The sequence below is a fragment of the Chroicocephalus ridibundus genome, chromosome 1 (genome assembly GCF_963924245.1).
Source record: "Chroicocephalus ridibundus chromosome 1, bChrRid1.1, whole genome shotgun sequence".
NCBI lineage: Eukaryota > Metazoa > Chordata > Aves > Charadriiformes > Laridae > Chroicocephalus > Chroicocephalus ridibundus.
Window position 1 is genome coordinate 6,647,844 of NC_086284.1, and position 24,016 is coordinate 6,671,859.

General features: G+C 47.9%; 1 protein-coding gene across 6 annotated transcripts in view; it reads left to right on the forward strand.

Moving 5' to 3' along the window:
* The window catches only part of PAK1 (p21 (RAC1) activated kinase 1), an 86,937-nt gene that overhangs the window by 26,311 nt on the left and 36,610 nt on the right, over nucleotides 1–24,016 (forward strand). For 3 of the 6 annotated variants that reach the window (XM_063326683.1, XM_063326658.1, XM_063326667.1), the window contains 2 exons: nucleotides 5,344–5,421; nucleotides 22,531–22,741. In XM_063326683.1, coding sequence (XP_063182753.1) covers nucleotides 22,552–22,741 — 190 coding nt within the window. In that variant the 5' untranslated portion in view covers nucleotides 5,344–5,421; nucleotides 22,531–22,551. The remainder of the gene's footprint in view (nucleotides 1–5,343; nucleotides 5,422–22,530; nucleotides 22,742–24,016) is intronic. The other 3 variants (XM_063326676.1, XM_063326700.1, XM_063326691.1) reach the window with 1 other exon arrangement.

A 24,016-nucleotide genomic window follows, 5' to 3' on the forward strand; every position in this document is an offset into this window, starting at 1 on the left:
ATTTGTTTACTTTGAAATCTTGAAGAGGCACAGTTCACGTGCTACTGCGGAGTCTAACAAACTCAATATTCTACTAAAACAGATTCTTGCGCTGTCAGCAAAAATACTCTTTCGGTCTTTGTTCCTAGAAGCGGCTGCTTTGATTTAAACAAACACCTTGAACAAATCAAGAGCCGGGGGCTGATGCCCCGATCATGTCTGTCAATGAATGTCAGGTTCTAACCCTACGTTCAGGAAGCCTTGTCTGGTGGAGAAGGCGCTTTCCTCCAGCTTGAAGAGCCTGACTTGAGTTCCCTGCTCTGTAATGGAAACAAGATGGATAAGCGACTTTGCTTCTCCGTAGCTCAGCTTTACTCTGAAACCTGATATCTCATGGGGCGCTGTGAGCGAAAAAGGCCCTCTTTAAGTGACGTTACAATTCTGTGGGAATTGGGACCAAAATATCTTTTAAAAGAGACGGCGAAGAGGAAATCGCACTCACTGCTGAACACGGATTGCCTGCTCTTCAGGGATCTTCTCACTGGGGATGCCTTGTGGGTTTAACAGATGGTCCGAACGCGTATCGATGCACTCGGACGGTCTGAGCCTGTTCTCTGTGGTGCTGCGAGACGCCTGCAAGGCTTGGAAACGGAGAGTTGCACTGGGCAAGAGCTGGACAGACCGCTTTGGTGACGGGAGCGTAGAAACATGATAATCTTGCATACGTCCAGTATGTGAGCGGGGTTTTGTCCTCCAGAGAGACAGCAGTATCTCAGCTAACACAGCATTGTCCTCTGCTTCTCTAAGTCTTTCTCGCTAAGAACTGCCTTAAACTCAGTCTTTTTTTCCAGACTGTGTGAAGAATCGGTAACGCTTTCTGTTACCAAAAGCAGGACTTGAAGAAGAAGGAATCCTGTCCCTTACCAAAGATATGAACACTGCGTTAAGGGACTTGGACGCATTAATAACAACAAAATACTACTCCAGCAGTCGGTCCTCTGAAATACAACACGTCAAGCAAATTGCTGTAACGTTAGACCGAAACTTGGCAGTTATGTTTGTGCGGCAATTTGATTCTGTTCTCCTAAAATACCCCTGGAGAACATCCAACTGTAGCTCTGCTGTGATCCCAGGACTACCCTGTGAATGCCTTGAACGCTCGCACGTACGTGTTGAGCAGCAAGTTCTGGCGGCGTGGCCTGCCTACTTGTTAGAAAGCTTCGAAATCTGGTTTGCTCTCAGAGGGCTTTTCGTTTGGGAAAGAGGAACTGATACCATCCCGATTTTAACTCCGGAAGAGGACGGGGAAATAAAAAGCTTCAGAGACCCAAGCTTTTGTCTGGGCTGTGGAGCCAGCTGGGTGTCTCGTTCAGGCTTGCCCGCCTCCCTTCGCCTCTGGGGCTCTTTCTCAGTGCCCGACAACTGCGTTCCCTCTGAAAGTAAAACCACTTTCGGTGTGGCCTGTCAACCCTGGTGTCCCCTGCCCATCTGCAGTCACGGTTGTCACCGTGAGCGCCTTACTGACCAATATAAATGCACGGTCTCCTCTCTTTGTCCTTCCACAGCCATCGTTTGAAAAGCTTTCCGCTGCTTTTGTCTTAAAAACTTAACTTTTGAAGTTAAGGGTCCCTTTTGCTTTATTGACTATAAAACGTGCATGATAATTACAGGACAATTGTTGTGTTAGCTGAGATACTGCTGTCTCTCTGGAGGACAAAACCCCGCTCCGACCAGGAGCAGTTCAGCTTCTCTCACTCGAACTCCAGGGGCCAGGGATGAGGAATTTCCTAGGTTTTCCGCTCAGCGGTGACAGCGGTATCTGTGTGGCTGCTGTTTATTACGCTGTAAGTAATAGTTTAATGGGCTTGCATGCAATAAATTGCTATTTCGTGTTGGCGTGTGGTTTTCAATAGTGTGTCAGAGAATTACTTACGCCTTTTAATTTGCATCGTTCCAGAAGGAAGGCAATATTTTAAAAATGTGATTATGGTATCGAGGGTTTGTGAAGTGGAGGGCAGACAGGCTTTTGCTTGCTCCAAAGATTTCTTGTCTAGAGAATGTAAGTCATAAACATGATAACTGTGGGACTTTTTTTTTTTTTTTTTTTTGCTGCCTTTTTATTTTTTCTTTCTTTGAGTCAGGCTTCTTTCCTTCTCCTGCTTTTGGATCATCTTAGAAAATGACTAGTTTCAGGGTAAAATGCAAGCATTACCAACTAATCTGCGGAAGACATCGTGTCATTTGGTAACTAAATGCTGCTTTTAAATTGGAACCCGTCTTCTCTCTTCAGCAGCACGTGTGCTTAGTTTTGACTCTTGGTCCAAAATGAGCCACGTTTCAATCCCTGAAAGACCCACCGTCCCTTGGTTATCTTTTAAGCTGTTTCAGTTTTGTTTGGTTTTGTTTTGGTTTGGGTTTTTTTCTGTTGGTTGTTGTCAGGGAGCTGCTGTGACGGCTAACGAGGCTGTACCAAATCCTTGCGCGTTGTGTCCCGGTTGCTGCGTTGATTAATTACAGCGATGCGATCTGACTTGCGCCGTAGGTGTGTCGATCCAGTCGTGTGCAAGCCCCTGCTGCCTCCAGGGATCCAAATAAAGGATCTGTTTAAGGATGAGATCCTGCGGACCCCATGCTGTTGGCAGTGAAATCGGTAACTTCAGTTTGGGCAGGATCCAGGCCCCCCATTCGGAGCAGCGATACTGTACGAAGGCCTTGGCTCCTGGAGTACGTGTTACTTGGCTCACGACAGGACAGAGGTCAGATTGGGTTGAACACGGCTGAGAGCCGTGTTTCCCTCGGGGGGAAAACATTCAACTTGGGCATATAGTTAACTAAGCAAATATTGACCAGGTACGAATGTAGAACAGGGATGGGAAAGACCATCAACTAATGGCAGACTGGTTTCCGGAGCATCCGTGCTGTTGGATCTGGGCACGAAGGCGCTCTGTGGGTAGCGATTAGCTCTCAGACCTCGATGCTTCTCGGCTGTAAACCTGTCCGCCTTGTCCCAGGTCGCGCTGGGGGTGGCAGCAGTTATTTTAGGGCTGTTGTGGAGGTATCAGTGGGAGAAGATGACAATTTGGGAGGTGGTGCTGGAAAAGCATCTGCCGGTTGTTGGTGTTGCTTATCTAATCACTAATGATAGCAGGGAACCAAACGCCGGGGATTATTGCACAAGTTCAGTCATGTTCCGGATGCAACTGCTTTGTGGTTGTTTTTTTTTTTGGTTTTTTTTTTGTTTTTTTTGCCTTTTAGAAGTCTGGTTTGTTTGGCAGTGAGTAGCTTTTGGAGTTGTGTTTTTAGCCACTGTGCTTTTAAAATCAGGATGCCAAACCTCCTGTTAATGCGGAATTGCGAGAATATGTGCATATGCAGGCACCTATTTGTTGAATTTCATTGTTACAAAATACCACCCTGGGAAACCTCACGTCGGATGTTGTCGCACGTCCTTCACATTTTGCCAATTTTCAGAGGCTGTCAGGTAGTACTGTGTGGGAAGTGTTACAGGGCATTACGGGATAAATCCCAAAATCCTAATTCAGGCCAAACTCCCACTGTTTTCAGTGGGTGGCTTGCTGGCATTAAGGCCAAGTACCCCTTAGCTATCACAGATGACCTTTCTGTCTTTTTAAAGTCAAGGAGACTGAGAATTCGTGCTTGTATTGCAGATCAAAGTGCAGGATTGCAGCCTTTAAAATTTATAGATGCGCTTGGATTTGTGAACAAGAAGCCGGTTAAATAAAACCATTTCCAGTAACTGTTCTTCTGATTCTCAGTAAGGTTGGTGAAACGCCAGAGATCTGGAAACAGAAATCAGCTGGTGATTTAGAGCTGTTCATAAAGAAGACTCACTTTTTAGGGGAAACGCCGACGACCTGAAAACTCTACCTTTCATAAATGGAGAAAATGCAACCACTTTTATTTTGCAATGAAAATTTAAAATTCTTTCAAAATATCAGCACAAATTTATCGAAACGTTGTTTGTTCAGATAATTGATTTTTAAATATATATTTTTTTTTAGGAAAATGTTTCTGTGAAATGCCCGAAACTTTTGCCAGAATATTGCTTTCCAGTAAGAGATACTGAATTGCGTGTATTTTAGAAGTTAATAGTTTGGAAGGAGGCACGTGAAGGGTCCAAATAGTAGAGACTGTGTGGTGTTCTGGCCTCTTCTGTCAGTGCGAGAAAGAGGAAAACGTTGTGTTTGTGTTGGCAACACTCAAAAAACCAAACCAATATCCCAACAGTAAAAAAAGAAAAAGGCCCAAAACCCTTTAAAAAAAACGTTGCTGTGCAAACGTTGTCCGGCAGGAAGTCTTCCCAGCCAAAGTTAAGAGCTCCTTTCCTTCACCTCAGTGGAGCATCCTCATTAAAGTCCGCCTGATCCCGTCTCGGTGCCAGCCTTCAACGTTAGCAACGCACAGCTAAGGAACTTGCTCAGCTGCAGTTGGGGCTCTGAAGCCCACGCTGTATTATTTTCTTCCGTCCCCGCTTCCCCTTTGGTGGTCTCTTACCTACTCGTACTTCAAGCTGGGGAGAGCTCTTCCATCCCATCATCTGGGATCCAAGGGGGAGGAAGGGTTTTCCCATCCCTCTGTGTCCCCCTTTACCCTCTGCCATTGAGTTTCCAATCAGGAATGTGTTTCCTGTGGTAACTGAAGTGGCAGAAGCACCTGGAAGGGATTTTTTTTTTCATGCCGTTGTGCTCTGTTAACTACCTGAAGTGCCTTTCCTTTAGAGAGGTGATGGAGCGATTGGAGGTGGGCAGAGCAAACAAGAAGTACTCGCGCTTTTTTCCCCCCTCCTTTTGCGCCTCTGAGATCACAGATGAGGTACTTGCAGCTCCCAAGTACCAGGACTGCACTCCGCACGTGAAAACCCAGAGGGAGGGTGTTGTAGTACTGATCCCAACTCTTTCACTGGTTTTTCTGCGCAAGGTTGTCGCTTTTCACCTCTTTTAATTTGTCTTCATCACTAAACCGGGGCCTCGGATGCCGCTGACTGAAAATCTGCTTGTTTCAGATAAGTAGCTAGAACGATGTTGGGGACCTCTCTCCCCCGGAGACTCCCTGCCGCTTTTTGTGCCTTGCAATTGCAGAACTGGTGAGGTTTGCAGGATAGTCTAGTCCAAGCCCCTGCTTAAAGTGGTGGCAGCTGGAACAGTTTGCTCAGGGGCATGTCCAGAGGGCTTTTGAGCACCCTCAAGGATGGAAACCCCATGATTTTTCTGGGCAACCTGCTCTGTGGTTTGGTTCCCCCCCAGAAAAAATGGTTTGGGTTTTGGTTTCTTGTTGTGGTTTGTGTGTGTGTGTGTTCTTTTTCCCCTTCCTTCTTACGCCTAAATGGTATTTCCTGTATTTCAGTTTGCGCCCATTGCCTCTTGTCCTGTTGCTGGATACCACCAAGAGGAGCCTGGTTCCATCTTCTTTAACCCCCATCAGGTATTTATGCACGTTGATAAGAACCCCCTGAGCTTTTCCTTCAGCGGGCTGAAGAGTCCCAGCACTCTCAGCCTCTCCTCATCTGTCAGTTGCTCCAGTGTGGACCTTTGCTGGACTCTTCTCCATTATGTCCATGTCTCTCTTCTACTGGGGAGGAGAGCACTTGTCCCAGCACTCCAGATGTGTCCCACCAGGGCTGAGCAGAAAGGAAGGATCACCTCCCTTGGCCCGTTTGTGAATGCGGCCCAGATGCTGTTGACCTCCTTTGCTGCAAAGCCACTTTGGAGGCTCATGGTCAACTTGATGTCTCCCAGGACTTTCTCTGCACAGCTGCTTTTCTGCCGGTTGGCTCACGGTCTGTGCTGGAGCTCTCCCGAGCAGCAGGGCTTTGCATTTTCTTTTGTTGAACTTCATGAGGTTGGTGTTGGTCCATTTCTCCAGCCTGTCCGTGTCCCTCTGAGTGGCAGCACACCCATGGGGTCCACCAGCCACCCCTCCTAATACCGTATTGTCTTTAAGCTTCCTGAAAGCATACTCTGTGCCGTCACCCATAGTTTTCCTTTATGAAGACTCCTGGGTGAAGCATTTAATGAATCAAATCTCTCAACAGTTCTTGAAAGTACCTTGCTGTTCACTGGGGAAAATCAGACAGAGGTGAGGTAACTTCCCTAGTGCTAAAAGAACATGAAATACTGCGCCTTGTAGTGAAGGCCTTCATCATTATTATTTTAAGACTTTAATTCCTTGAATCTCTGATACTTCCTGCAGTACCAGCTCACGCCTTATGCTAACACCATAGCAACCTGCTGTGTCACTCTATAATGTTGCTCGTTGGTCGAAAGCTGGGCAAGGAGTGCTTTCTAGGGTAGGAAATCCATGGGGTCGATGGAAAAATGCAGTAGAATGAGTGAAAAATCCTATTGTAATTTATTAGTATTGCAAAGTGATTTTTTTTTTTTTTTTTTTTTCTCCTCCCTAAATTGTGCCCCAGAGGAAATCGGGGCATCGACTGAAATTTTCTCAATGCTTTATCTATATCCCCCTCCCCCAAAACCTACACCCTAGGCACAGTCTAAACCTCTGGGCTAACAGATGGTGTTGAGAGGGGGAGGGAGGGGAGCAATTTGCATCTAAATAGCTGAAATAAAAAAGGGTCGTGTCCCACAGACCAGCCCCACTCACCTGCTGTTTAAATCCCCCTGAGAAACAGGCAAACGCGCTTAGTTTTTTAATGTCTGCGTCAGCTGTACTTAACTCTCTGAAGCATTCTGTCCTAGAAAAGCTGCAAACCTGCGTATCTTGCTGGATGGATTATGTTCCAGCCCCAAAATAATGAACTCTTAAGGATTTGAATCTTTGAATGCGGTTGACAGCTGTGTCACTCTTGTTTGGCCCTCCCATCAGAGTGACTGCTGCTGTCGGCTGTCGTAATTAGTGTTGTGCAAGCACTAGTGGTATAGAAAAGGCTCAGAGCAAATATCACCTCTTCCGTCAGCCTCATACTTCAGGCTTGAGTATGTCTTGGTGAGTCGGTCTTCAGAGGTGCCCTTCCGTATGGTCTGGTGGCCTCATGCCGCAATATTCCACGCTGGGTTTGCGTGCGCAGGTGAGATGGGCTTTGGCCCTAGTGACCCCTAAGCTGCAGCACCGTGGTGACCCTGATCCTGCAGGACTGTGACGCAGTTCCACGTTGGGGGTCATGCTTAATCCCGCATACGGGCGAAGCCATGTTGCTCTGGCTTTCTGACCGCGTACTGTAAAAACTTGCCAGGTTAAACGAAGACCTTCCTGCCTTCTGCCTGCAAGAGCTGCTTTGTAAGGATTTTCTCCTTGAGCGTAAAGGTCTAAAAGTTGTTCCAACTGTTGTTCTTTTGGGAGTGGGGAGGGGAGCAGAAACGCTCACCCACCACTTCTGCATATTCGTGGCGACTGCTCTGCGTCTACGCCCTGACCTGGCAGCAGGGAGTGAGCTTCTGTCCCTTCAGGCAGACTTTCTCAAAGTTTAAGGGTCGTAGAACCTCTAACAAGGAAAATCTTCCCACTTCATCATCATGACCTTCACTATCAACACATCCTCCCTGATTTCCTACTGGGTTTGGAGGGATGCAGGCAGTGGAGGAGGCAAGAGGGCTTCACAGCTGAAGGTTACTCTTACTACTAAATACCAGGATGAGTGAAACTTGTTTCTACTCACCAGGTCCTTGGGCTTCTACACTCAAATGCTAAAAATAAATAACGTGAAGATAGTCCAAGTTCAGGAACTTTATTAGTTTTGTCTGTTGGCATCTTCTCTACCTCCCAGTAAGCCATTTGGAGTTTGAATTTGGCAGACTTGAGGGCTCGGCAGGATGAGGAGTGGTGAAGGAGATGGCTGGGGACCCACCATTGTCTTCTGTGTGTTGACCTGGTAGAATAAAATTTCCGCAGAGGAGGATTTCTGTTTCTGGAACTGGAAGACCTTGAATCTCTTCTTTCTTCAGCGCAAGCCCGAAGGGAAATTGTGTGGTTAACCCTCCTGAGCTGCCTGGCCCTCCCTCCCGCCCACAAGTGTCTTGGAAGAGGAAACGGGCTCAAGAAGTGTCTTCGTTTTCTTTTCTCCTTTAATTCCTAAGTGTGTTTCCATACAGCGAGTGGCAGTGGCTGAATGACCTGCATGCGTGAGGTCAGCGTGGATTTGGGCAACAACCTCGTTTATATGCCTCTGGGGGGTTGGTTTGTTTATTTTTTAAATCAATATGGATTGGGGTTAGTAGAAACAAGACCCGGTGCATGTATACTTACAGAAGTAACTTGGCAATGCGTAATACCAAATTATGCGACTTCAGAGCTGTCTATTGTGCTTTATAGCATATATATATTTTTTTTTTTTTTTAAGCACTTTGTATCACTTGAGGATAGTTATTTTTTATAAATGGTCGTAGGATGCACTCTCACTGGGAGTAAACAAAATAGGCGAGTTGCTTGGGTGGTGCAAGCGATATACGTGCATGCGCAGATCCGTGTGTGTATGTATGTGTGTGCGTCCGTGTTTCTACAAGCACGCTCTCCTGTACTACATGCTCTGCCTCTGCCCTGCTCCTTCCGCCGTCTGCCCCGGGGCCCCAGTTCAGTGATACCCGCAGGGAAGGGGCTCTGGCAGCTGCGCTGGCTTGTGCCGCTGCCGTCTCCTCTGGGTAAAATTCATGCTATGTGGCAGGGCCCCACGCGGCAGGTGAGAGCAAATCCAGAAATGAAAGGTGATTTTTTGAACTACTTCTTTCTCTCTCTCTCTTTTTTTTTTTTTTTAATTTTTTTCTTTAAATAAAACCACGTGAACTGCGCAGCTGTAGAAGAGGCGCATGTTACGCGTTGACAAAGGAGGCAAAGGATTGGAAATAGGAGGAAATAAATAAAAGGTGTCCTTCGAGACTATATTTGCAGGTGGTGGGGTGAAAAATGGGAAAACTGTATTTATTGGCCTGGGATATATGCTTCTTTTACTTTATTAGTTTTCATTTCTTCTTTTAAGCGGCTTAGCAAGTGGCTGACTGACATTGGAACATTTATTTCTCAGCCTTCCTTGGCTCTCCGACTGGGAGAGGAACTTGTACAGAATGCACCCCTCTGGTAGTTTACAGGGTTTTTTCGATCATTTTCTGGGTATGGAACTTACAGATAAAAAAAAAAAAAAAAGTGTGCTGGATTGAAACCACGCCTGAAGCAATCCTTGGGATAATACGATTATTTGACTGTTTTTTAATTAAAATAGAATTCTAACTAGATTGTCTTGAGCATACGTTCAGCTCTGGTTTGTTGTTTGTTGCTCTAATCGCCTCCTAAATTAGAGCTACTGATATTCTAATTCACCCTCTCCCTCTGAGGACACCGACGTTAGTGTGAAATGATACGTAAATGATACACAGGCACGCAAGACGATAGCAAACGGTCTTTAAAGACATTAGCCCAAACTTCGGTCTTCTCTTTACCTGCAATGTCTTGACAGAGAGAATGATGAATTGGTATCTTTCTGTATTTATTTCTTTCTCTGTCCCGACAGGTCTTTCAAACGCTGAGAAATCTAGTCTGAGAAAAATGCCAATAATCTCAGCCTTTGAGGAAGGAGCAGTTAATGACTCTCCAAGGAAATACCCAGAGTACAGATGCGCTGGGGGGGAGGGAAGGTTGGGAGCCAGCGGAGCAGAGGCTGGAAACGCTACATCGTCTTGGATCTAAGAGAGAAGCCATTTCACGGAATCACATAATTTTTCAGAGTTGGAAGGGACCTCTAGAGATCATCTAGTCCCACTCCCCTGCTGAAGCAGGATCGCCCAGAGCACGTTACTCAGGGCTGCATCCAGGCGGGTCTTGAAAGTCTCCAGAGAAGGGGACTCCACACCCTCCCTGGGCAGCCTGTTCCAGGGCGCTCTCACCCTCACCGGAAAGAAGTTTTTTCTCATATTTCATCGGAACTTCCTATGTTCCAGCTTGTGCCCGTTACCCCTCATCCTGTCACTGGGAACCACTGAAAAGAGTCTGCTGATATAACGTAAGATATTACAATAACAGACTTGCAGGCTGACTTGCTCAGGGCTGCTTTTTGAGAGCCCGTTTCAAAAAGCTGGGATTTGGGATTTGACCGCTTCTATTTGAGCTGTCTCGGTTCAGCTTTGTCAGAGCAAAAGCATTACGTTTTTGCAGATTTTTAATCTTATTAAGGATCGAAACCCTCGGGGAAAGTTTCACCTATGGGGCTGTAAATTCAAACCGTGTTAGAAGTTTAAAGAATGTATATTAGGCTCAAATCCAACTTCTGTTTTTAAAGCTAAAAGGGACCTAGCACAATGGCAGGCCACAAATTTCGATGTCTGTTTTATAATATTTAATAGAGCAACAGAGACTGATAAAACTTTGAGGCTTTAGTTAAAGTACCCTCAGATAAAACTAGATATACGTTGAAGAGTGTTCACAGAAAAACAACAGCTATTTCCAGCCTGAAGTGATTTTTCTTAAAGCTGAAAGCAGCCAAACCTGCGTATCTTGGGAGGCTGTGAATCAGCACCTGCAAATACCAGCAGTACAAGAATAACCAGGAATGGAGGAAAACTCAGCTCAAAGGAAACGGCTGGAAAGAAGGAGTGGAAGAAGCAACCTCATACTTGCAAAGGAGAGGGTTTACCTAAGCCATCGGGTCTTGCTCGTTTCTGGGTTGATTTGTGGGATCTCCTTTCCCGCAGCCAGTGTATTTCACCTCACCGCATCCCTCTGCGAGGAGTGTAAGGACAGCCCCTCGCTCCAGGAAAGACACTGAGGGGCTGGAGCGTGTCCAGAGAAGGGCACCGGAGCTGGTGAGGGGTCTGGAGCACAAGCCTTGTGAGGAGCGGCTGAGGGAGCTGGGGGTGTTCAGCCTGGAGAAAAGGAGGCTGAGGGGAGACCTTCTCGCTCGCTGCAACTCCCTGAAAGGAGGGGGCAGCCAGGGGGGGTCGGGCTCTTCTCCCAAGGAACAGGCCATGGGACACGAGGAAGTGGCCTCAAGTTGCACCAGGGGAGGTTTAGGCTGGATATTAGGAAGAATTTCTTCCCTGAAAGGGTTGTCAAGCATCGGAAGAGGCTGCCCAGGGCAGTGGTGGAGTCACCATCCCTGGAGGGATTTAAAAGCCGGGCAGACGTGGTGCTGAGGGACACGGGGTAGTGGCGGCTTTGTCAGCGTTAGGTTGATGGTTGGACTCGATGATCTGAAAGTCCAACCCTAATTCTATGATTCCAGCAGGAGAGGGGGGCAGTCAGCGCGGGTTGTGCCACGGTGGGTGTACGAATGTGAGCTGCAGTAAAGAGGGAGGCAGTGCTTACGTGGGGCAGGGTGTAAATGCCATAAAGCGGAGGGGGCGAAACTGGTTTGGGAGGTGCAGCCCCCGGCGTTCCTCCTGGGTATGCTTAGGGGTCGACGCCGACACTTCTTGTGGGCTGTGAAATAGCTGCTCTATCAGTTTTATAGCAAACAGAGCTGTTACTGTCGGGGTGAGAGGTGAAATTGTAGTGTTTTAGCTAAGTATCTCATTTTACACTCTCTTGCCTTGGATTTACAACAGGAGAGAGAGGGAGCGTGGGCTGGTAACGCGGGCTGGAGGCTGAAATGAGAATTGGTTTGAGTGCCTGAACGCTGAGGAAGCTTCAGGGTTATGGGTACGGAGCAGGAACCTCTAGGAGAGCATGCTGGTGGTGAACGTCCTTGAATCTGAATTATTGGAATTACGGAAGGATGATCAGAAAACTCTGCGTCTCGATCCGCTGCGTGCGGTGCTCTCGCAGGGAGGCTGATTCACACACCGGTGACCTTAGCGGGAAGTAGCCGTGGGACTTCAGCAAGGTGACTTACAGCGGTGGGAGGGAATATTATACGGAACAAAACGCTCTGACTCATACAGCTTCCTAGAACATCAGTCTTTGGTTGTTGTCTTTGTTTTGGAAATCTGTTGAGTTTTGGCCAGCACTTAGAAAAGGGACAACACTCTCTATTGAGCTTCTCGGCTGCTCGATAGTGACCATAAAATGATTTTTAGCATTTTAAGGACAGAAGGGAGATGCAACCAACTTGACAAAGCAGTCTTGAGATGAATAAAACATGCGTACTGGCAGTCCATCCATCAGTGAAATCCAAATTCTGCTGAATTTGCAGTTCATATTGTTGCTAATTTTATGATGTAGATCCTCGTCCGCTGGGAATTGGATTGAAAGGAGCGAGCCGCTTGCTGCAGGCGCTGACAGGGCTGCGTGAAGGAGCTCGATCGGTCTCCTCTGGGTTAGGTTTTGTGGCTGCAGCCGGTGTTGCTGCCCCATCCCTGGAAGCGTTCAAGACCCGGCTGGATGGGGCTTTGAGCACCCTGGTCTAGTTGGAGGCATCCCTGCCTGTGGGGGTTGGAGCTGGGTGGTCTTTAAGGTCCCTTCGAACCCAAACCATTCTGTGAATCTAGGAGAAAGAATGAGGTAGCAGTGAAGATCCATGCGCCCTACTTAAAGCTGCTGGGGTAATTGTAGCAGGAACACGGGATAAGAAGATCCATGCCCCAGAAAGACTTGCACAAAGATGTTGAGGAAAACCTTGCCTGCTATTCCTGGTCCTGTTATTAACTCCTACTCCTAATTACACAGTGCCTTAAAACGGGCCCGCTTCTGTAATAAATGATGTTCTTACATTTCCTTTTATTCAACGGAGTAAAAATAGTTCACTTGGCTGATGGGCTTTATTTAACCGAGCGCTAATGCAGTTGTGTCGTAATGTCTTGCAGAAAGAGCAGATCCTTTGTACCAGCCCTGTAGAGCTTTCTTTTCTCTGCTGACATACAGAAAGTGTGATTGAGATCCGAGTAAATGATGTGATGAAAGGCTTGATGGTACCTCCTAAAACCAAACTGCTGCTCATGAAATTAAATGATGATGGTTCTTAATGGGCTAGCGAATGCTCCGCAGTCCATTTGGTACAAGGAAGGAAGTCTGGGAACGTGAGACCTTGCCACAGTATCCTCGCTGCGCCTACTTCTGTACGGACTGGGATTATAAACTAGGTACAATTGGGGGTTTTGCTAGATGGTATGTAATTATAAACACGGCGCTGATGCTCTACCAGCGCAGGAGGCTTTTCTGTGAAAGCTCGATTAGGTGGAAACCCCAAGCTACCTTAGGCTTTTTCATTTTGCCTTTGAAATGAACTGCTTTTGGAGCATTACATGTATCATAATTCATAGAATCACAGAATGGTTCAGGTTGGAAGGGACCTTAAAGATCATCTAGTCCCACCCCCCCTGCCCTGGGCAGGGACACCTCCCACCAGCCCAGGTTGCTCCAAGCCCCGTCCAACCTGGCCTTGAACCCCTCCAGGGATGGGGCAGCCACAGCTTCTCTGGGCAACCTGGGCCAGGGGCTCACCGCCCTCACAGCAAAGAATTTCTTCCTAATATCTCCTCTCAATCTCCCCTCTTTCAGAAGGAGTAATCACTGCAAACTTGAAGCAGATTTATATGCAGATCTCAATTTTTTTTGTCTTTACTGATGCTAAATTAGGTCTTTCAGTTCTGACTATGTGATGGTGCTCTCCTTATAGAATCATAGAGTCGCCTAGGCTGGAAGGGACCTTTCAGACCATCGAGACCAACCATCAACCTAACTCCGAGAGAACCCATCCCTAAACCATATCTCTAAGCACTACGTCTGCCCGGCTTTTAAATCCCTCCAGGGATGGTGCTTCAACCTCTTCCCTGGGCAGCCTGTTCCAATGTTTGATAACCCGTTCAGTGTAAAAATTTTTCCTAATATACAATCTAAACCTCCCCTGGTGCAACTTGAGGCCGTTCCCTCTTTATCTCTTAATTCGGTTTGTCTACAACAAGCTTGTGTTTGACGCAGCGCTCATTCTGTCTTGGGAGAATTACTCGTTCTTCCTCTTTTCCCCAGCTTTGAAGAAGAAGCAGAACTGTAGCGAAGCAATGTGAAACTGAAGCAGACTTTGCGATTTCCTTTAATTGAAAACTACTGCCAGGATGAAAATCCTGGCTAGCAATTAAGGGAATGTGACAGCTTTGCCAGTCGTTACATAAATACGACGGAGCACGGGGCTTCCTACTGTCGTTAGCTGCCCTGAACACAATGGAGCCATACACAGAGGCGAGCGCTACCCTGATGATAAATGTTTGCATTTCTAATTAGCGCTGAACTCTTTTGGCATTTCCCCCTCAGTCTTAATTGAGGCTCTTGGATGGCTTCATCCACTAACGATGCTTGTGTTGTCGTCTTGTCCTTTCGTTTCCCAGCAAAGAGAGGAGTTAGATGAGTTCTACTCCTGAGAACATCCGTTTCCTCTTCGCAGGTCTCTGTCTTCGTGTCTCTTCTTCTTAGGAAAAAAATCATCTTTTACAGGTTAATGCGAACTTTTTGCTGTTTACGCACTGTGGCTTTTCGCTAACCACTGCGTGACCGTGTCTTCTGTGCCTGTGGGATGTTCTTTACTTGACGTGACAGTGTTAGAATTTTCTGACCTATTTCTCCCCCCCAACTCCCATTGCTAAATGGCAAAGATCAAATCTCTGCATTTAACAAGGCGCAGTTTTTGCAAATACCTATGTGCATTTCAAACGTGAATATGCCGACTAGGAATTATTCCACATCAGGGGACAGCGGGGGCTTAATTCTGAGCCCTGTGCTCAATGTTCGTCTTCTGGATTGGAAACTTTCGAATGGAAAAATGATGGATGATTCGGCTCCTTTCAGTTGCTGTTGCCGCTAATGTGCAGTTTGGGTTTAGAGCCAAGTAGGTTAGGTGGACAGTTGCAGGGATGGGTTTAACTGTGTGTGTTAATATATTTTATTTATACTGCATCCAGTCATTTCCTCTGGAACGCGAGATTTCCCCCAGGGAAACCTGCTTCTATGAGCTTTGGGTGTGCTTTAACAGGAGGCCTTTATTTTTCCCACCCTGCTTAGCAAGCTCTAACTCCCGTCGCTGCTTCGACTCCTGCGGTTGAAGCCCTGCCTTCCTCCGAGCACAAGTGGAACCGGAGCCAAGGCTGCTCCGCTCCGCACCGCTGGGAAAGGGAGCCTGTCCCGGCATCTGCACCAGCCAACGGCCTTGTTCAGGCACGTAGCCAGGGGCGGGGGGACAGCACGCCTGGAGAGGAGGAAATAAGGAGGATGATTTGTGGACTGAGAACTTTGGAAAATTATACTCTTGGTTCCTTCTGCCTCAGCGTGGATTTCCCTTCCCCACTGCCTTTTCCCCCCCACCCCCTTTTACCCCCCACCCCTTCTCTTTTTAATATGTAATCTCTTTTCTGTGGGGCTGTTTGGAAACGCCGTTGGAATGGGGTGAGCGCTCACTCAAACCGAGCGGGCTGCTGCCCGGGGATGGGAAGAGCCGGAGCTGGTCCCTGCAGCTCTCAGAGCCTGAGCCACCCGACTGGAGCACCGGTAATCCCAGTTCGTGGTGTACTCCGGGTACCTGGGCATAGCTGGCATTGACCGCGAAACGGTTATCGTTTGACGCTGCTAGTTATTCAGGAAACGGCCGAAGCGAAGTTGAAACACGGCAATTTAAGCTGGCGTTGCCTCTGCAGTGTTGGATTGAAGCCTAATCTGGTGGAAAGGGCTTGACCTGCCTCAGTGCTGCTGAACCCCTCCGTGTATCCGGGTTAGCGACACGGCGGTCCTGCACGGGCCCACGCCGTGGAGGCTGGCGAAAGCCGGCCCTGGATTATTTAAAACAAAACCGAAAGAAGCTTTGTTAACTTGAGTGAAAGGAGAACTCTGCTTCGTTGCTAGGAATCGAGCGGTTATAATTAGTCTGCTCTTCTTTAGAGGCATATCTGGGTGGTACAACGGTACATCTATCTGCCGAGGAGGAGGTCTGACAGCTCTCCTGCCCAGAGGTGGTGCCCGCTGCAGTCGGTGGTGTCCGTGTCCTCCTGCAAAATACGGGCTAGGGCATCCCACCCGGCAGGTCTTGCATTTGCCTGAACAGTTGGGGTTGAATTAAAGGCTTTTTTTTTTTTTTTAATTATTTTTTTTTAAAAGGACCCTCCAGTCTTTTGCCATTTAAAATCCCAAGCCGTGGAGTCCTCCAGCGTTCCTGTTGAGCTGGAACTGGTCAGCCATCCTTTGTGTCTAGCGCTATGGAAATAACGCTGGCAGGGGAGCAAGGCTGCAGGCGGTATTTGGCCATCTGCCACGAGAGCATGTCTCCTTCCCCCTCCTCACACCCCCCTGCTCCGGCTGTAGCGGTGGATGCGCTCCCTTCCAAATGTATACTTATGTTGAGTGATTATCACTTCATCTAATTTAGGGTTTTCATCTGCATCTTTAGGTGGTGGCAGCACCTGCAGGGTCTAGCAGGTAAATTCTGAAGATAGGTGGGCAAACGCTGCTGAACTGTAGTTCTTTCTTTATTAGAACTTTATGAAAACCTGGGGCTTTGTTTAATTCACATGTAAATGTTGGGTCTGGGCTGATGCGCTGATGGCCCTTGACTTTTTTTTTTTTTTTTCCTGTTGTTTAATTGGCACACTTGCGCAGCGCTCAGATGCGCAGTTAACTGCCTGGGGAGACAGCTAAATGCAACAGTTTCTGGGATTTTTTTTTTATTTATTTTTTTTGTTTTGTTTTAATCACCTCTAAATGTGACGATGAGCCTGTCCTCCCTCAGGGTGTGCGTATCGCTGCTGCCCTTTTCTGTGACAGCACGTGTCCCAGATCCCATCCGCTGTCAGGTGGGGGAAAGGGACACCTCTTGCTTCTCTTCCAGGTGGAACGTGTGTGGGATGCCTTTCCCTCAATGCGAGACTGTGTTTGGGACTTAGTCCCACGTAAAGCAATAAAGGAAAAATAAAAAAAAACGAATGAGTATCTTTTGCATCCTGTGTCAAAACCCAGCCGGTAAACTCTGCCGTTAACTTTCTGCTGGGATTTGGATGAAAGAGTGGCAGAGGGGGAGGGAATCTGCTGCCCGCAGTGTGTTTGTAGAGAGCAGGGGACAGCCCCTGCTCCTTCCCACCTGGGCAGCACGAGGAGGAAAAAGGAGATTTATTTTTTATTTTTTTTTAACTCTGTGTGTGCACGAGCAACCTCTAGCCGTGGGGTGGAAGGCGGCAGGGATAGTGGTGCAGGGGTGAAACGCTTGTTCTGATCAGGATCAACTCTAATTAAAGGTCAAGACGCCCTTTCCTCACCCTGGCAACAACAGAAAAATAGCGTCTTGGAAAAAATGTGAGGTTTCCTTCTGGTAATAGGCAGAGAGGGGAAAACGGTTGCTGAGCATCTCCCCCGCCGCCCCTCGTTCAATACACTTTTGTTCATCTCTAAGTTGTAGTGAGTAACTTGCAGCTACTGTCTTGCCAGACTGCATGAATTATAGATGGCTCTTTTATGAGTTTTCGTGTTGACTCCAGCAATTAGTATGCATTGGACATACTTATCTTTATGGAATCTACTGTAGCGTAGGTTTCAGCTCCTCTGACTTTTTAATTGCTTTCTGGTTTAGCAATCACTCATCTGCCTGTCTCGCTAAGGAATGCAAAGGAAACACAGCCAGCTTGCTAGAAACTCACAGTTCAACGTGGAACATCAGGTTTGAAACGATGTGGTTTACCAGAAGGAAAAATGACATAAATAGAGGATCTCTGTTCTCTCTCTCTCTTTTTTTTTTTTTTTTTTTTTTGTGTGTGTGTGTGTGTTACACGCAGCAGTGCCAGAAGGCTCCACGTACGTTGGGGTCCCACTCGGCTAGAAGAATGGCTCTTGGGCCTGTGCCTGTGTTACAGGGAAGCTACAGCCATGAACGTCGTGATTTTGAGCCACGTCTACTGAAGGCGGCTCAGACAAGGGTCTGTGTGCTCTCGGCTCTTGGCTGCCGCTGTTGGCACCCGTGGGTGCCGTCTCCTGTTCCGTACCTCTGCTTGCCCTCTCTTGAACCGCCAAGTGGTTTCCTGAGCCTCTTGTCCCCTTTGTGCGTGGTCGTCTGTCTCTCCTTCCTGTCTGCACAAGCGGTTTGTAGGTGTGAAAGGCGTTTTATCAGGTCTGCCGCTCGGCTCTGCGGAGGCTGGAGTAATCTGATTTAGCTAATGGGTTTCAAAAGTTGATGGGGAGGAGCAGGGAGCACTTGAAGGCCTCTGTAACTTGACTTAGGTTGCAGTATGTAATAAAACTTTAAAAGAAAAAAGTACTGTGAGCTGAAACAACTCGAACTTCCCGTACTCCCAAACGGCTGCAGAAACAATAGCGCTGCGTTATGGCCGTGCCTTCCTAGTGGTGGCTGTGGGGTTTGGTTCGAGCGCTGGTATTTTTCATATACGTAGTAGTTGAGAATAATTGCGTCTGCAGCTAAACGGTATTCCCTCGTCTGGCTGCGGCTGAAAAGTTCATGTGCTGTTTCATCGCTTCCACTGCTCACTTAATCATGCCGCGGAAACAGAAGGCGAATTTCGCAAAGCACAGTCATGCTGGGGCGAAGAAGGAAGCGGCTCGGTCCGGTGACGCTTTGCGTTCCTGTTAGGATGGATCGAGGCGCTTCGGTGCCGTAACGCTGATGTTATGCCGGCTGGTGAAGCCATTGCCTGGCGCCCTGAATTTGAGCAGGGCCTACACAAGGGGTGGTGGCGGGGGGACGGTTGTTTAAAGCCCGCTTACGTGGGAATTGGCAGGAGATTATTTTAGGAGGACGAGAATTTGCGCAGTCAGCTAGGCTACGGCGAGGGAGACGGCCGCCTCTGTAACCACTTGGTGTGGCTCCGTGCTCTGGGGGCTCAGCTCGGCCGTAAAAGCCCTGGAGAGGGGGGTGCGATTCGGTTCAGGACGGGGTTTCATCCACGCGCTTTGAAGCCAGCAGACGTTTGAAGTATAACGATGTTGAGTTTGGGGGGTAGACTGTGTCTCTGTGTCGCAGGGAGAGGACTCACGTAAGCAGGTTTTTTGGTTTTCCCTTTAAACACATAGTGGGAAAAGGCTTTTGGGAACTCTCTGGGATAGTGCTGCTATTACAGGGGATAACTTCTGTAGAACCAGTCTCTCGGTTTTGTGGGTTGAGACATTTCTCTCGCCCCTCCCCCCATCTCCAAACAGATTAAATAGTTCTTATTACTCCAAACATAAGACTTCAAGGAGGAGGACGGTCTGGGGGCTTGAGCGATGGAGGAGAAAGGAGAGGGTGTATTGTAGGCTTTGCCCACCTGAGAGTCGCAGTTACCAAATAGGTGTAAAACAATATTGTTTGTTAAACTATGTAACTTCTCGGCAGTTACTTGCTCATTCAGGGAATAATATAAAATAAACAAGAGCTTGTACCGCCAGTGTTTCCAGCCCTGCGGTAAAACAGTAATTCACTTGCGCGCCGTCCTTTCCGACTGAGGGATTTTGAAAAACCCTCTTATATTGAAGAAACTGTGAGCAGATGTCCCCAGGGCTCTGCAGTGGTGGAACTGAGGGTGAGGACGCTTGACATCCAGAGGTTTTTCTTATGTTTTCATGGTCTTTTTGGTGTTGGATATTTTTTTTTCTTTCCCCTGTGTTCTTTTTCCTTCTCCCAGCACTAGGCCAGCCTCTGCCTATACTCTGGGATGGGGGGTGTTCCTTCCTCTTCTCACTTCTTTTTCCCCAGCCTGGAGCCACGCGCCGCTCTGTTCTCTTCCTTGTACCGCCCTTCGGTCTGATCTTGCGTCCATTCCCCAACACAGTGAACTTCACCCCGTCCCCCGCTCAGCCCCGTGCCTCTGACGGGCAGGTACCGAGCACCGATTCTCACCTGCTCGCCTCTGCTCGGCGGCAGAGGGACCCAACAACGTGGCAATCAATCATCTCCCCTGCTGTCTCAGCCGTGCCTGCAGCTCCAGGAGTCCTGGCCGGTGAGGGAATCTTTGGATGCACCTTTATCCAAACCCCTGGGGGGGTCAGCCAGGGTGTTACAGCAGCAAATGGGGTGCCTGCTCCCGGGGAGGGCCGTTTGGCCGGCACATAGCTGCTAACCTTCATTTTCCTTCCGCTTCCCTGTTTGCAGCGTATTCCTAGCACCCTCCCAGCAACTTGCTTTCTCGTGGTTAAATAAGCAAAGAAATAAGGAAGAAAAATAAATGCGAAGAATGCATCTCTTTACACGGCCCTTCTGCTTATGTCCTTTCAAAAGCTTTAGTTGTGCCGGTTCAGTACCGACACTGCGCAAAGCCCGTCGGTGAGGCCTCAATATCTTCATGTCGCACAGGTCTAGTGCGCAGCAGTGGCTGCCAAATTTACCAGTTGGGTTTGAGTTGAGACTTTTTTTCCCCACTGCTTAGACGGGGAGAGTCGTCGTTTGCACCGCTTCACGGCTGGCGCTCCGGCTGGCGCCTGGTTCTGCTCCGTTTTTTACCGAAGCCATGAGTGATGGGAGACGCGCAGGGCACGTGCCGGAAGACGCCCAGACGAACGCGCAGCTAATTTCCCCCTGCCCCTCCCAAACTGTCCCCTCGTTAAAATCAATACCCCACATACTAGTCTCTCGTTTAGAATTCCGTCTCACGGTTGCGTTGGGAGCAAGCGGGGCTGGGGTCAAACCTCTCACAAAGCTCCCTGTGTGTGAAGGCCTGTCCAAAGCCTTGTGCGCTGCGCAGTACTGTCAGCTCTCCCATTTAAAAGCAAGCGTGAAGAAACCGGGAACCAAATAAGTGGAGGAGAAGGTGGAGCTGGAGACCAGTGACAGCTAGGGAACCGCAGCTCTCAGCAAAGTCCAACGTGCTGCAGCTGAGTGCCTTCTGCAGGCAGCATTCGCCTTTCTGAACTCCCTGCAGCTCTGAGAGCAGCCTACCCCGGGTCCAAATCTTTCCAGTTAATGCTGAGCATCAGTAGCTTGGCCAGAGAAGACTTTGAAGACCTCCAGGGTGGTGTGTGTGTGGTGGTAGGACCGTCGTGTGGTTGCGGGATCTGTTTGGAGCGTGACCCAGTGTGGTTCCTCTCCGATGGAGAAGCAGCTCCCTGGAAGCCAGCAGTGATCTTGGCTTTGAAGAGCAAATCGCTTTTGACTTTCGGCCACCCAGTAATTCTCCCTGAGCGAAACGTCTTCCCTTACTGCTTGTGAAATTCATAAAGTTGTTGAACTGCTTTTTCCACCCAAACAGAAACTGTGCCTGCTTTGGCCTTTGTTCTACGGTTAACTCCCGACTTTCTTTTAAGAACATAATGCAGACTAATTCCGGTTTCCAGAAGGATCTCGCTGCAGCCAGGCTGTGTCTGGAGTAACGCTGATCTCATTTGGGTGGAACAAGCTAGTTGTTGCAGAATAATCTATTACCCTGTTCCAAAGCTTCCGTCTTTAAATCCGCACAGCAGGGATTATTTACTTAGGGATTTATGTGTGTGTTGGGGATCTAGTTTTGTTTGACCCTTCCAACAGAACAAAATGCAGTCGACTTCCCAGCGGTTTGAACTGTGTCTGAAGTCTGCTGCTACCAGGGAAAGGCCGGGGCCGGCTTAGGACCAAGCGAGGACCGTGGCCCTGCGTCTGAGGTGACGTGGGTACAGCTCTGCGGCTTCCTGGCCACCTCTGCCTCTGAACCAGTTCAGCAGCTTTTTAGCGGCTGGATCGAAACTCTTGGAGTGCAAACTTCAGTCTTTCTGCATCATAGAATCGCAGAATGGTTCAGGTTGGAAGGGACATTAAAGATCATCCAGTTCCACCCCCCTGCCCTGGGCAGGGACACCTCCCACCAGAACAGGCTGCTCCAAGCCCCGTCCAACCTGGACTTGAACCCCTCCAGGGATGGGGCAGCCACAGCTTCTCTGGGCAACCTGGGCCAGGGGCTCACCACCCTCAGAGTGAAAAATTTCTTCCTGATATCCAATCTAAATCTCCCCTCTTCCAGTTTAAAACCATCACCCTTCATTCTATGGCTCCCCTCCCTGATCCAGAGTCCCTTCCCAGCTTTCCTGTAGGCCCCCTTGAGGGACTTGAAGGGGCTCTAAGGTCTCCGTGGAGCCTTCTCTTCTCCAGGCTGAACACCCTCGACTCTCTCGGCCTGTCCTCACAACAGAGGACATCCTCTGATCATCTTCATGGCCCTCTGCTGGACCCATTCCAACAGGTCCATGTCCTTCCTGTGCTGAGGACTCCAGAGCTGGACGCAGTGCTCCAGGTGGGGTCTCCCCCGAGCGGAGTAGAGGGGCAGAATCATGTCCCTTGACCTGCTGGCCATACTTCTTTTGATGTGCTGGAGATTGATACAAACATTTTGACGTAGTTTTTAGTGGAACGAGCATGGAACTGAGAGGTCTTTCGAGCTCAGCAACTTGTTGGCTCCTCTCGAGTATCTTTGCTGCCTGGTATTTACTGCTTTTCATCCCCACTCTACACTTCTGCTCCGTGGTTTCCTTGAGAATCGGCTGTATCCTGAAACAGGCTTTTCTTAACGATCAATAACTCAAACGCTTGAACAGAGTCTTGTTAACAGAAAAAACTTGGAGCTCGAAAAGAATTTGTCCCGCTGACGCTTGGTCTGTGTTGATACGAGGTTACAGGCTAGTCTGCAAATGCCCGTGTGTGGTTTATTTGGCAGTGTGTGATTCTAGTTTACAACAAATAAATAAATAAATAAATAAATAACGCTGCTTCTTTCTCTTTCCTGTTCCTAGTAACGGCCTCCCCAGCTGAAGATGTCTAACAATGGAGTCGAAACAGAAGACAAACCGCCTGCTCCTCCGATGAGAAATACCAGCACTATGATCGGATCGGGCAGCAAAGATGCCGGGACTTTAAACCATGGCTCAAAACCTTTGCCTCCCAACCCGGAAGAAAAGAAAAGGAAGGACCGATTTTACCGAGCTATTTTACCAGGAGATAAAAGTATAGTATTTTGTCTTTTCTTCTGAACCTTCTGCCTGAATGTTGCTCTGAATGACCTCAGCTAAGCACCTGGTGCTTACTAATGGTTTAGGTTTTAGAAAATGTTGTTTGTTTGTTTCCTGTGTGACTGTCTTGGTCATTTTGGGGAGCAGAGGGAGGTCTTTTGCCTGTTTGTTGCTATAAACAGCAAATAATTTGAATTAAGCGTGACTAACAGGCCATCTCCTGCCAGGCCTGTCATATGTTACTGCATGGTTGGTCTGGTGTTCGGGTCAGTCATTGTCTACTTGCTGTTAAGAATAATCCGTTACTGCAAATTCTTTGCACATTTCTTGTGAACTGAAGGAATTTTCCCCTGTTACAGGGATTGAAACAGATGGAAAGGGAGATAGGAGCTGTGAACTGTACGTGAAATTCTAATTTTTAAGATCAGGATATTTTAAAAAACTCCCTCTCTCCCATATGAATCTTTTGAAGTGATGTAAGTTAAAAAAAAAGCCTCTATCCCCTAATATATGCGGGTTTCTTTTTATATCTGACCTATTTTTTTTGAGTTCCTCTTTCTAATACATCAGCTTTTTGCAGAGTCTGCATTGCAATGGTATCTGGACACTGGATCACTAAAGTCAAGCCTTGATGTCTTCAGCTTCCTGGGCTTTGGGAGGCAGGCTGTCTCCTTAAATTTGTTAGAAAAAAGACTAATTGGAGTGCCACTTCCACTAATTTAAGTAAGACGTAGGTTCATTTTCCACAAAATACTGCAGCATTCATTATTATTATTATTGTTTGGTACCTTTGGCAACTTTATATTGTTTTACAAACATGGATTTTTGATTATGCAATGCAGAAACCCATGAACTCGATGTTAAAAGTTTGCCGGATCTTGGTTAGAACTTGCAATTATGATTGTTAATCCTGAAGAGCTGCAGGATTTTTGTGTCCGCTTAAAGAAGACACAAGGGAAAAGAAAGAAGGGAGTGCAGCTTTTAAATCTCGAGGCTCAACAGTTGCGGGGACCGAAGAAATCACCTGAAATTTATTAGAGAGTAAAAGAAATGCAACCTGAAATGCCAGTTTGAAGTAGGTTTTAAAGGAGAGCTGCAAAAGTGAACGGTTTGGGTAAAATCAGCAGACAGGCTGCCTCCGATTTGGACATGCCTGCGTTTGCTGAAGGTTGGCCAACATGGCAGATGCTTCAGGAGATGAGAGATTTTTGTTTAGCCAAGCCCAGCAGAGCCTTCTGTTGCAATACACCTGCCCGAACGAGAATGGTTG